Source organism: Clytia hemisphaerica, unplaced genomic scaffold, assembly GCF_902728285.1.
Source record: "Clytia hemisphaerica strain Z4C2 unplaced genomic scaffold, Clytia hemisphaerica genome assembly, whole genome shotgun sequence".
NCBI classification, from domain to species: Eukaryota; Metazoa; Cnidaria; class Hydrozoa; order Leptothecata; family Clytiidae; genus Clytia; species Clytia hemisphaerica.
In genome coordinates, this window is record NW_027103699.1 from 44,385 (window position 1) to 58,876 (window position 14,492).

General features: G+C 35.4%; 1 protein-coding gene across 3 annotated transcripts in view; it reads left to right on the forward strand.

The window, feature by feature from the left end:
• The first annotated feature begins 1,625 nt into the window (after positions 1 to 1,625).
• LOC136803936 (ETS translocation variant 1-like) overlaps positions 1,626 to 14,492 on the forward strand; it is a 35,790-nt gene continuing 22,923 nt past the window's right edge. The window contains exon 1 of one of the 3 annotated variants that reach the window (XM_067060662.1): positions 1,626 to 1,722. In XM_067060662.1, the coding sequence (XP_066916763.1) occupies positions 1,648 to 1,722 (75 nt within the window). In that variant the 5' untranslated portion in view covers positions 1,626 to 1,647. Of the gene's footprint in view, positions 1,723 to 10,087; positions 10,198 to 13,660; positions 13,867 to 14,492 lie in introns of those variants that run through there. The other 2 variants (XM_067060663.1, XM_067060664.1) reach the window with 2 other exon arrangements.

The following is a 14,492-nucleotide window of genomic DNA, read 5'->3' on the forward strand; positions in this document are numbered from 1 at the left end:
GATAAGTTTGTCCCCTTATTTGTAACCATATGGAAGCCATTCTAATAAGTCCAGTAATAAGTCCAATTGCTTTGGCCATTGACTCGAGACTCCAGGATAGGAAATGGAACCACTTATTTTCCATCCAGAACGCCTGCGCGTGGTTTTTACACAAACACCAGATTGAAAGTAAAATATATCGCTAGATTTCAAAAAATACCGTCCTCAAAAACAAAGGAGCCGCTAGATGCAATCCGTCGTCATGATTCAGCGAGTTCTGGATGGAAAATAAGTGGCTTAACTTTTTCTTGCCTGGGAAAGGTTAGAGATTCTACTCTAGCCCTTCGGGCTTTAAACTCAATGGATTTGGCTTTAGCCTATTTCATAGGATTCGTATATACGATTTAAGACATGTTATTTTTTCTAGTTTTCTACGTCATCACATTAATCAATCTTTTATGGTTGAGCACTCTTTTGCGAATTGAGATCAAAAGTTTTACCATTGAAAACAGTTCTTAAATTCCCAAGTCAATTGAATAATGGTATGAATAAATTTTTCAACGTCTTTTTCGAAGGGGAATATGCACAGATCTGTGCATTTTTACCCTTTAAATTGAATAGAAAATTGCATGTAACAGATGCACGAATCCTATGAAATAGACTAATGATTTCAACATGGGCTGCGTTTAGACCAGCTTGGCATTTGTAATTGCTTTCAGTATTCTTTTGAATTCTATTGTTCCGCGCAATTGTTCGGTTTGTCAAATGCCTAATGATGCCAGCGTGTTGGCATTTTGTTGGCATTTGAAATGCCATTTTGAACAAAGGAATCCACTTTTCTGGCATTTCAAATCAAACAAAGGAACCAAAACAAAGAGAGAAAATGACATTTTTGATTTTTTAAAGTATTTGCACTTTTTTTATTCAGTTCTTTCTATAGATTGTAAAATTTGCAAGATTTGCCATACTTAACATCTGATTTTGATCGCTTCATATCAGCATTCCAGATTTAACGTCGAAAATTGGTCATTAAACCTTAATTGTTCTCCAAGGGAGGGGTAGACCGGTAGACCCAATTAAGCGAAAAAGGCAGCAGTAAAAAATTGGTCAAAAGTGTTTTCTTTCCCGATAGAGTTGAAGAGCAAACTTTCATCTGTATTGATTTGATACAAAAGACGAGGAATCTTGTCACGGAAAATGTTCAGTAGAAGGCTGTAATTCTAAATCCCTTGATATACGAGTTAATGATTTTTAATAAAATTTTCTTCAAATTCAAAGGGTTGTAAACGCTATGACAACTGTTTTGGGAGTCAGTAATGCTTTCCTATCAATTTCTCTTTGTTTCAGCTAATCGATTTTCGCCAGACAGTCTCAGTTAAAAACCACCCAAAAAGTTTCAGTCTTAATGACTGCAGTTTTTGAGAAATTCCATGCTTTTCATTGTTTGATCTGTCAAAGTTGAACTTGAGGGAATCATCTTTTCAGTAATGACTCTACAAAGACGATTCATTAAATGCCATGACAGAAAATACAATGGAAAAGCTATTAAATCGAATCCCTCATGAGCAAATGCCAAATTACAAATGCCAGTTGGTCTAAACGCAGCCATGAAAGCCAAGAAAATACTTTCTTTTCTTTAGGTACTAAAAATCGAGAAGAAGCAACAACATGTCGCTTAAGAATTACAAGAAATCAATAACATGGAAGAAATACTTATTGAGCAGAGTGATTAGCCGTACCAAGGTAAATTATATTCTTCCAAACTCGTATCCAGGTCCTTATCTCACTTTTTGATGATTCTGATAGCGCTCTTGATCGTATCACGTCCATCAGTAAAATAAAAAAAGTTGATACAAGTGGCTCTTGTGGATACAAAATTGATATTCGTCTTCATTTAATTTAAATTTTTGTTTTTTCTTCAAAAATCATCACTAATCTAAAACATATATACCGTTGAAAAGATAATTCAGAGCACAATGACTGTATTAGTAAAATGACTAAAAAGGTTTTTCAAAATGAAGATAAGAAATGAAACCTTTTATCCGGTATGTTGAAGCCTCCTGATTTAACTATGTAATTATCTTCAATCTTTAATCAAAAATTGCATTGCTCTAAATTATATTTTCAATGGTATATAATGTGTTGGAATTGAAAAATGGCAAGCAAAACAAAGATAAGTACACACTTTTAAAGTTAATAGACTTTAAATTCACTTCCTAACGGTTGGGAATTCTCATTTGTATTGAAGAAAGGTAATGATAGAAATTAACCGGGGAGCTGACCATGACAGGCGACATGGACGTGCCACTAGAGCCTAAAAATTGCACCCTGTCAGGTATAAAATTTGGTAAATTTGGGACCCTGTCAGAAAGAAAAATGAATAGAATTTCCCATTTTCACCTGAAAAGTGGCACCTTTTAGGAAGGAAACAGACTTTTTTGCTGTTTGAAAATATCAATTGAAATCAGAAAGCACTGCTTGAACAAGTGAAATGTGGGTCGATTGGTAGCCTACTTTCAATAATAACAGATCAACATATTGTTAACCTCATAAAATATTCATTCCATTCCACCAGCCTATACACTATAATGTAAGGGAGTGGTAGATCAGAAAGTATCTACTATGGTAGTATAGGATATTATCAAAAATTCCAAAAACAATCACTCACCCTTATCTTCTCAAAAAACTTCAAGCCCGCCCCCTAACCAGTCAATATATTTTTGACACTCCCTCCTAATTTAGAATCCCCCCCCTAAGGGTGGGAAAAAATTTTGATACCCCCAATAGACACTTTCTGATCTAAGGAAACGTGGTGAATGTATAAATAATTCGACTGGATTCTTATTTTATATTGTTGATTAACGACTTGTCCTGTCAATATGGGATTGTATTACTTCAGCCAATTGCCAAAAAACAACCCTGTCAGGTACAAATGTTGAAAGTTAGTAAATTTTGGACCCTGTCAGATACCTTCAGAACCTAAAAAAGGAACCCTGACCAGCAGCATGTCCCCGTTCCCAATTCTGCCTAAGTGCCTTCCCCGGGGCCAATCGCTATGCTTATTTACTATTTATGTTTGCCTGTTATCGTTACCAAAATCAAAATTGAGAATCGATATTCTGGGAAATTGTTATGTTCAGGAATTAACTGTTACATTGAAGATTTTCTGCTTATTGATCAGTTTCCTAATCTCACATCTTTTAATCTTGTTTTGCAAGCAATAATTTACGAAACATCAAAAGCTTTTTAAATTTTCATGTGACTTTTATCATCATTTGAAATTTAAAATCATGATTCACGAGAATTGCTTTTGGTAAAATAATTCCCGATTTTGATTTTCGAAGATTTTTGATAAAAACTAGCCTCTGTTAGACGAAAATGTTTGGTTTGTGGGAAGGTACTGACTAGATAAAAACGTGCTGACTTTAAAACTACCACGCCCTTCCTCTTACGGTATTTGAGCAATAAAGCTCCCATGTTTTATCACTGCTCAGTAACGTTCTCAGAGGTGTCGGGAAATGTAGATGGGGCAGATTTTTATGACATATTAATCATCTATTCATAACGTTAAAAGATCATTATTTGGTGAAAAAATTGTGCTAATTCTACACAAATTCAACGACACCCCTGATCACACTACTGCCTAGTCTGAATCGCAGACCTCTACAAAACCCCATGTAGTATAAGGAGCACGAATCCGTTAGTGGATGCCAGCAGCCTAACTACTGCCTGGATAAATAATTCTCGTCAGACCAAGGAGACAGGGGTGTTCCAACGGTAATGTCATAAATAAACAAAGTAACAACACAAAACTAACGTTACTATACAACCCCATGTACCAAGCTCGTATCCAGTCCCTTAGCCCGCTTTTTGATAATTCTGACAGAGCTCATGAAAGGATGCACTCATCCATCAGCAAAATGAAAAAAGTGGTACAAGTCAGTTTTGCTGTTGTGTTATACCTATTTTCAATCGCGCTCTAAGACAGGCTAGTAATTTGGAAATTCTTCGATTTACAACCTGTGAATGTAAATATTAGATTTTTTCCCTTATCAATGCCGACAGTAAAAATTACTTCAAAAGATCTGAGATGAAGAGCACGTATTTCAATATCAATAAAACAGCCGTAATGATGGCTGCAAACTCCGGTAATTGTCATGGGTCAGCCTTTTTTAATATATCTAACATAAAATTTAAAAGAGTATATCCTAGTAAGTGCGAACGCAAACGCAAACCAAATCGGGGAATCAAACTGGAAAGATCGGGAAATCAAACCCCGAATATCGCGATTGATCGGATATACGCACAATTAGAAATGAGAAGCTCCTTAGCCGGAGTTTAAAAAGGCCCCCAGCGGTTTGAGTGAATGCGCGAATGGGTTTTTTTGGTTGTGTTAATACGTAAAAATTGAAAAATAGATGCGTGAATGTGTAAATTGGAAGAAACTTGCGTGGACGTGAAAATCTACTTTTGGATTGCGTGAATGCGTGAATCTTCGCTATTTTTTACATGAATATGTGAAATATCCTCTTTTCTACCGACTGCGTACAAATCTCCCCGATTTCTCCCTAAAAATATCCTGATTTTCTGAAAAATCGGATTTGCGTGAATCTTGAGAAAAATGTTCATAGGCTGCACACATCCCCTCTGATAAGTGCGTGAATGCGTGAAATTTGGGCACGCGGGGGGGGGGAGGACTCCAAGTTTAAAGACTTTAAAGTTACTTTAAAGAAAAATAGAAATAGGAAAAAAACAAAAATATTCTATACTATGGTATTTCAGCGTATGAAAATAGGTTCATTTTCATCAGAAATTTCTTGCTGATAATATGACGACAGCAGAACTGTTTCAGTGAAAAAGAAATTGATGAAAAAGCGATAAGGTGATAATAAACAAATTTCATGAAAAGAAGAAAAAGAAGAAAAATATAAGAAATAACAGATAAAAATCGACACAAAGAAATATTTTCAAACATTTTCTTTGAACAATAGAAAACGAATATGATATAGCATAACTAGTATTCTTTTTTTTTGAAGATCTTAGGGAGAAACTACTTCAATGCTAAGGGCTGGAAAAGGAGGAATAAAATGAAAATTCATTTTTTTGCACCTGCCGTGTTTCAAGTGAAGAAGTTATAATGAAAGAAGATGTTTTTTTTTAAATGAAGAAAAGAAATTGAAAAAATGAACATGAAATGAAAAGAATAAAATAGATCTGGAGTGAAGCTTGAACACTCTAATGTAAAAAAGCTTTTTTTTAGTCCGGCAAATGGGGAAATTAATGGAAAATTTCGTGGAGTTTTTTTATTGGAGTATGCAGCTACCTCTAGCTTAGCCTGGAAATCCATGCTATGATTTCTTCTTTGATAAACTGATGGCGAAATGTATAGCATGGTATGGGCTGAGAGTTTGAATTTCTCAGATCCTAATAACGGTTGAAAACATAGCCAATCAAATTTTGTTATTCTTTTACTGGTCACACTTTCTTAAAGAAAGCGCAACTTTCGAAATTTGGTTTTTATTTTAGTAGGTGAGGACAGCGCTAAATTCGAATTTCCCACTGTAAAAAATGTGAGTCCAATATTGGACTCACAGCTCCAACCCGTCTTGTGTACATCAAATTATAAACAAACACACGACGGGTCTCCTGTCTACCTCTAGCTTGGGTTGAGGGTTGACATAAAGTTTTAAGAGTGCTTTAACGCAGAAAGTTAATTCTTGCTAATCTGAACTCGGACGGGGACCCGGGGGTTAGGTTTGCGAGGTGACGGGTATGTCCAAGCAAAAAATCGAACATCGGCAGTTTGAGAGAGGAAAAATTGGCGTTTTTGGGACCCTTAGACTTTAGAAAGACTTTTCTTAAGATTTTTGTCGATTTTTGTCCAAATTTTGGAAAATCACGACCCTTGAGAGAGAAAATTTTGAATTTTGTGATTTTTGGACCCTTACCTCTGTAACTAACTAAAGCCTAACTCAATTTTATCTTTAATGCTTTTTTTACCCCTTTAAGAGACTTTCGAGGGTGTGAAAAAGGGACCATTATGGCTTGCACATACCCAGCACCCATTTTGCCTAGTGGGGCGGGGACGGGGGTTCTAATTTGTTCGAATTACAGTAAGATTTAAAATATCGAGAGTATTGTAAAAAAAGGTGTCCCTTCGGCGGTAACTGAGAACTAACTACCTAGAATAATAAAAGATTTGAATAATAAAAGGAATGATAGAAGTCCCAGGGGAGGGGCATTCCATTCAAAAACGACACCTTTACACCCTTAGAGTGCAATTTTTCTCATCTGATTTCTCGTTGCTGATTTCGACCCTTATAGTGCACTCTGGGAAGCTTGGAAAATATACCCTTAAGGGTCGCACGTATGGTATTCAATCGATACAATGAAGGAGCTAATTGTACACCTTTTTCGACAGTAGCCGTTTTACCACCCTAAAACCGTCCCAGTCTTTATTTCGCTCCTAAAGACAATAGAAAAATGTGTAAAATAGGACTGGATCGAGTTTAGGGTGGTAAATTAAATGATAAAGTGGCACGCGCCTGACTGCGTGATTACGGTCGAAAAAGGTGTATTGTAATTGCTCGTGCGGATGCAAAATCACTTGCTTGAATATAAGGTGAATAGCACAGCGTATGAATATAATTCTGATTCTATTCAATTCGCACTCAGCGAGAACAAAAGTAACCATGGCAATTAACCTGGATTCTGGTTGAAGGTCATACCAATCAAATTGCAAATACGGAATATAGAAAAAAAATTGACGAGGATAAGTGTTCTCCATGTGCGATAATAATTTTTTCCATAATTTGATTGAGACATGTGTGATAAAATTCTTATTGTCAGTATCCACAGGCTAAATATCAGAGGAAGCTAAACTGTGGTGCCTTAATGTAATTTAAATAGGTGGCGATTTTGAATTTTTATTATCGTGTGTATGCCTATGCATATGCATATGCAATCTACTAAATATAACTTCCTAGAATCAGCTACGTAGTAGTTTGGTGCAGGTATGACCAAGTTGGATTAGAGTTTGGTTGAAAATGAGTGAAACTTTATCAAATCTACACATGGCGTTCGCCTAGGCCTGGCAAACGTAAATTGACGTCAGAATTCAAGGGGCCTATTTTTGAAGTCGCTGCATTATTGCGTAAAAGAAATGAGAGGGGGAAAGAAGAATCCTGCTTTGTTTTGGAATGTGCGACACACAGGAGCTATCAGAAAGGGGAAATTGTATCAAAACTTAGCCGCCATGAATCTACTCAATTCATACCAATACTATATCACACGATGGCATGATGCGTGATAGGGAGAAAATTTGAGGGAAGATAGACATGGTCGAGAAAGAACGCAATGGTCTTGACAAAAAAAAGTCAATTAGTCCGGACCAAATTTATTCCACTATTCATAATGATCTAGTTGACTACAGATCTGCCCCGATCCACACTATTATGGCTAAATCTTTTGATGAAAGTACTCTGCCAAATGGGTGGACTGGAGGATTGCACATTTGTCAACAATGTACAAAAAAGTTAGCAAAAATCTAGCTGAAAATTAAAGACCTGTAAATCTTTCATCCATCGCTTGCAAACTAATGGTAATTAACTGACCAAATCATAAAATACCTGATAGACGAGAAACTATCATCTAGTAAATAACTTGGAGAGATCAACGGTAACACAATTACTTACTACATATCTTGATAAATGTGCGGATTCGATCTGAAACAATAAAGTGGTTGACGTGACGAAGGCCTTTTGACAGACTTTTGCAGACGGCTGAAAAAGCTGGATGCTTATGCTATCAGGGAAATGAAGCTCGATAGGATTTCCTGATGACGGTATGAAGTTCTAACAAACCAATTCTCTCTTTTAAAGAATTGTCAAACCTTGAAACGATTTGAAGGAAGATATCGTTGAAGCACCAAAGAGCGATTTCTTAAGGAATAGAAGAAGAATATAAAATCCAAAGTTTGGTTTCATAGAGGTCAATAGACACATAGTGAAATATATTGCCATAGACATTCAATATAAAGGCTTTCGGTTGTTTAGGGGAGGAGGGTTTCACGGTTGGCGGAGGAGCGGAAAGGAATTTCGGAAATTGGGTCCTTTGACTGTCAGAGATGGAAAATTGGACCATTTTAATGCTGAAAAAAGAAATTCAGTGAAAAGTTTCACAGAATTTTGGAATTTACAAAAAATATTCAATATCTCCGGAATGAAGATTAAAGTACGCCATAATAAGACCACAAGAGCTGTAGGTTGGAAAAACTTAGACTTTTCGCCAGAATGTTTATAGGGTGGTATGACACAGATTTCAATTTGATTGTTTAAATTTTTCGCGTTCTCATCATTGGGTAAGAGAGAGTTGAGTGTGGTTTAGTTTGGAAGTGAATATGCCTATCATCGCGGACATCTTTTTTTTACCTTCAACCATAATGTCTTGGATAACTTCTTTTTTATGTACGCATGCGTTCTGAATAGAATCCTTGTCTATCGTCACAGTGTAGATGATACTCACGTTGCCATGTATGGTTGTTATGCTTAGCAGGGAAACTACACGTTTTATTTTCGGATGTCCTTAACTTTTTGAGTTTTAAGTCTAAAAATGTTCTTAACATGGTCTTATTTTTACCATTTTGTGAATATTTTTGACCATTTTCCTAAGAAATAGGGTGTGTTTGAGTCCACAAAGCCTTAACTTGTTCTTGCCATTTTGGCCAGCAAACCCTTATGTTCTTATATAGTTTGTTCTGAAGATAAAACGTGTAAATCCCATTTGATTATCCTCAAGTATTTTAAACAGTATGAAATATATTTGTAATCGCTACCTCAATCCTCACTTAAACGATTTGCAATAAAAGTTATTTTGTTTCTTGTGAAAAAGGATAGCCGACGTTGCATTAAACTAGAAAACAGTTGAATCTTTATAACAGTCTAATCTGTGCCATACCACCCTATAAACATACTGGCGAAAAGTCTAAACAGTCTTTTATAAGAATATTATGAATCGAGATGTGCCTCATTGTGATACCCTGAGTATCAGAAGTTAAGTTTTCAAAGATATTATATTAACCTCTGAAGACCAATAATAGAAATTTTATCGCGCATGTGTCAATCTAATCACTGTAGAAAGAATCAAAGATGAAGAGCAAATATTACCTTATTAATGCCTAGCAGACTGTATCAGTATGCAGTTTACTATTTACGAATTCCCCAGAAACCTCCAAGTGTAATTGAAGTGAGTTCCCGGGGGGGGGTACTAGGGATGGCGAATGAGGGGTATGTGCGGACGGGACCTCCGAAAACCGACCCTTAGAGAGACTGATTTTTGCTGAAAAGGTGACCCTTAGAGAGACTTTTTGAATTATTTTTTTCGATTTTTGAAAAAAGTCATACCCTTAGAGAGACTTTATTACAATTTTTGCTCTGGAAATCAAAGAATTTCCCAAAAATCCTGAATTTTACTTCCGACCCTTAGAGAGACTAATTTAAAACTTTCTGATTTTTCCAACCCTTAGAGAGACTTTGAAAGGTGAAAAAACCGACCCTTACCGTCTGCACATACCCATCATCCATTTTTGCCTAAGTGCCCTCCCCCCCCCCGGGGAGTGAGTTTATTTCGAAAGAAATCTTTTACATGATCCCCAAATGTATAACAGTAATTACTAAACTATTAATTATGGAAATGTCACTTTAATTGAATCGAAATAATAAGCAGACTTTATGTTATGATTCTCTATCACTGACTCTTTTTAAAAAGCATTGATGATAATTTTTAGTTGTGTTTTCAACGACGGGAATGAAAATATCAACTTTGAACTTCATCTAAGATCTTGGATGGTCGTCATGGTTACTTTTGCCTTCGTTGATTGCGCGCTGAATATAATCTCGATTCGTCGGCACAGCGTCGATATTTGATTTCGACATGTGCTTTTCACGGTATCATTGTGATTCTTAAAAACTTTCAACTTTGATCCTAGGGATTCTTAGAATTTCGCAAATTTCAGCCTTGTTATTCTTATATAAAAGGATTCTTATAGAAACCGCTTATTAAAAACGTGAATAAAAACATTCTTGTCCCTTGAAACTATTTCAGAAAAACAAAAATAACAAAAACAAAATCCCAAAAAAATCCCGAAATCAGGAATTTGGTATCTAAAGAGCAATGTACAGAGACGAAGATCAAGAAGTTCCTTACATTTATGCCAGCGATGTAAGTATTCTATATTATGAGGGGTTAAAAGTTTTATTTTTACATGAGCGTTCCCGTTACATATCAGACACATGTTTCATCTTAGGATGGTGTCTCCTTGTTGTTTTATTGTGTTGTTTTATCTTTTCCTCTTTCTGACCAATCTTGCTTCATATCCGTGTCAATTCCAAAGTGAAAAAGCTTGTGAATTAAAATGGATGAGTAAGCAAACGATATATATCACTCTATCATCATTTATAAACAAAACCTTTAATCTAAAGAATCCTACATTTACTAAAAATAGACAAAAAGGACGACAAATTTCATTAAGAATGACGAATTTCGCCGTCCACAACACCGACCCGGTTAGTTTGTCCACCCCTACGAATTCCTATTCCTATTCGTTTATTACAAAAATTAACTACATGTGGTTAAAAAGAACGACAAATTACGCATGCATGTTACAATGCAGAATTCATTAAGAGAACAGACTGTATTTAACAGACGTGTTCAGGAGCTGATGGGGCTCTGATGTAAAAGAAATGGACTCTACCTTTACCAAAACGTTCTCAAAATATTTTCCTTGTACGACGCTCCCTAGCGGACTCAAAATTCATGCCATCACGACATATTTTTAGACAATTCAAGCCACGAAGAACTCCCCATTACGCCATAGCGCAAACCGTGTGGGGGGGGGGCTCTTATACCAGCCCAACTTTTAATTTCCCCTAAAAAGTAACCTTTGACTTTCTTTACGTCGTTATTCTGTAGATGTGAAATAAGGGCCCTTGTGCTCATCGGTATATTCTTGCTTGATTAAAAATCTCCAATCTAAATCTCATCTTGGTATTTCAACGATTCTCTAATTCTATTGAATCGACATAAATCGCTATTTTATGTAAAACAAATCTCTAATTTAGTTACAGCTCTTTACCAAAGCCAACTCATCTAACTATCCAATTTGTTTGAATATCACTTGAAATCAGCGAGTCAGTAAATTATAACCTGAGATCAGATTGTGATTGTTTTCTCCACACCATGCTAAAGCTTTAAAGGGATGGGTGAAAACATAACAATCTGACGAATTTGCAATCTCGAAATCGTAAGGACCATGTTCGTCTAAAAGACTAGGAATGACAACAAAAGTTGCGTGACTTTGTTTATGAATAGGGCGCCTTATAAGTTTATGACTTTCCAGTGCACAACAAGTTTCTTGTTGTAGAATTTTCCACGGGAGGACTATTTTCCTCAGATGTTTAATTTTCAAGCGCCTTCAGAGGTTTACCGTGCGTATAATAAAATTATGAACAGCTGTTATCACGTTAGTAAATCACGGAAGTAGTTATGGGAAACCAGGCTGAGCTATTAACCATGTACCAGCTGTTTATAAGGATAATACCACAAGATATTGAACAATGTCAAAAAGTTTTGTCCTGAGCTTGCAAGGTTTGACAGAGGTCAATATCTTACAGCAATCAATCTGTACAAATTGTGCAAATCAAAGTGACGTAATAGGAATTTGTACAAATCGATTGCTTCTCTGTTTTTTATATCGAGCATCACCCTCTCACTCGGGTAATAAAAGTGAATACTGTAAAAACCTTTTAATGCACTCTACTTATCTCGGGTCATGGGAAGTCGAGTCACAGTAACTTATCATCACTCATGGAAGCAGCTGATGATTGGGTTCCATATCGACCGGATTAAAAGTTTCTCATTAGATATGACAAAGAAGTCAATATGATATGCAGAGAAGACAAAAAAAACGAATTAAATCTGATATAATTGGAATAGAATAGGGGTTTTGTGCTCGTTAAAAAGATATTCAAGAGTGGGATATTACAAAAAATTCTGAAAATAAAGATGAAAATTGAAGAAGAAATTACACAGCTTTATGAAGAACTGCCCAAGTCTTTTACTTTATCATTTTATTCAACTCTTTGCTATTTCAACCATTTACTCTTTTTTCCCATCTGGCTAAGTGTGGGGAAAAGAATACAAGTTAGAATATTTATTCTTTTTGAGCCTAATGGTTTCTACGGGGGGGGGGTAAGTAAAGGTACGGGTATGTACCATCCTCAAGAGTGCCTTTTTTGAACCTGAAAGTCCCTGTAAAGTTTACAAAAATCAAAAATTAAATCTCAGTCCCATTACGGGTCGGAAAAAAAGAAATTTCAATTTTCTAAAATTTGGTCAAATTAGTCCCGATAACGGTCGTAAAATTCACAAAATCTTTCCAATTTTCCTTTTTTATTAGCGAGGTTAAGCACGGGTCTATTTTTACCGTAAAGTGCAATACTGTAGGCCTGTATATAACTTGCCAAAGCAAACCATGCAAGTGAAATCTTATGTACAGGCCTACGGTATCACATTGAACGATCTAAATAAACACTTGCTTAACCTCGCTATTGTTCAACTAAGGGTCCGATGGTCGAAAGCTAGGTGGCACCCCCGTCATCCTGTACGCCTAGTTCCCTCCCCGACTCCGAATTTTATTTTTTTCTTGGTTAAAATCATTGCAGAATCATTGGGTATGTAACTGATTTTAATGGTCTTCAACGGATCTTTTGCAAGCGGTGCATTGTTTTTTTAGTCCCTTCATACTGAGATTATACCGATCTCTTGAACACCCCTGTCTCAGTTAAACGCCGGTGAGAATCTTTAAGAAAATTTGGAGGATGAGATTAAAAGAGTAAATGAATTGGGGTCGTTTGGTTAGTATTAAGGTACTTTCTACTTGGGACAGCTTTTTTTTTCGGCCGATTTTGGTGTAGGGTTCCACAGGGCTTTCAGCGATTACATTTGAGTAAAATATCTAAGAATTCTAAAAAAGAGGGAAAATTCAGAGAAAAAGCAGAAAAGAATACTAATTTTTTTTGCCGGTTAACAGGCACACATCTAAGTATGACGACATCAAAATTCTTATCTTTCTTTTTGATATAAATAATTTTCTCGATTACTTATTTATTCTTCTATTTTATATTTATCATTTTTAATATTTTTTCATATCTAATTTGCTTCTATATTTTCTTTTCTTTTTTTTCAAAAATAAAAATTGGTTCTTCTTTTCTTCTATGTTTCTTTTTTCAGGGGCTAATAAATTTATTGAAGATCTGAATGTAAACAGTCTATTGTGCGGATAATATATTAGTCGAAGGTTTTTTTGAATAAAAGAAAGACGAAGATATAAATACATAGGGAAAACGAAGAAATATGAAAATGAAGAAGGAATAAAAGAACAAGAAAAAAGTTTTCAGGTCCCTTTTTTTTCTCTCTTTGTTTTGATTCCCTAGCTGTGATGTCCAAAACAGACATCATATTTTGTTTTTTCTTTTCATCAGTTCTAGAGCCTTCCCTATCTTCCTAAGGCACATAACTTTCTTTAATGAATTACGAAATTTATTAAAAGCAAAGAAATGATAAATAATAGTAATATATTTTTATTTTGAAAATAAAAGATTTTTATATATCATTATTGTTGGGTTGCTAGAATAATACAATTATATTTTTGTGATTTTTTTTTGACCAGAAGATTTTCTAACTTATCATCTATCATGAATGAGTTGAATGAAATTTTGGTTACAAACTTTTTGATTGGGCTGATTTTCTATCGAGAAAGATTTTGATTTTTTGTGGCTCTTTTTAACGGATTGGAAAATGCATTGGAATAAGTGTAACATATACGAAATGGTATGTAGGCTACTTTTTTATTCTGCTCTTTTTAAATGTAGAAGGGGAAGAATATTTACTGGTTGAATGTTGAGATATTTTTTTTGTTTTATTTTGTGATACTAATTTTCGAACTATTTGTACTGGTCAACGATTTTGATTATTGCACCTCTTCTCACTTGGACCCCTTCCCACTGGAAAAATTGGCCAAAATATAGTCGCCGGTGAACAATTTTCCTTCAATTTTTGTCCCCATCGAAAAAATCAGATAAACTAATCATCGCTGCAAAATATTTACTATTTTTACATCCCCACTGAATTTTCTGACTTGAAAATCCCCATTGAGATTCAGTTAGTTATTTTTATCCCCACTGGCTAAAAAAATCCTACTGGGTCTGTGAGAAGGGAGTGTATTACTCCCACAAAACAAAACATCTTTCCAAAATTTCCAAAATGGTATTTCTACACCCCTCCCAGCTGGCACACAACATTGTTTCAACGTTTATTTAACGTTCACAACGTCCATTTAACGTTAGATGAACGTTGAAACAACGTTGTGTGCCAGCTGGGCTGTCTCAGTGATCTGGTGAAATTTCTTAACCAGTTGGGGGAGGGTGAAGAACAACGAACAAAATCATTACCAATAT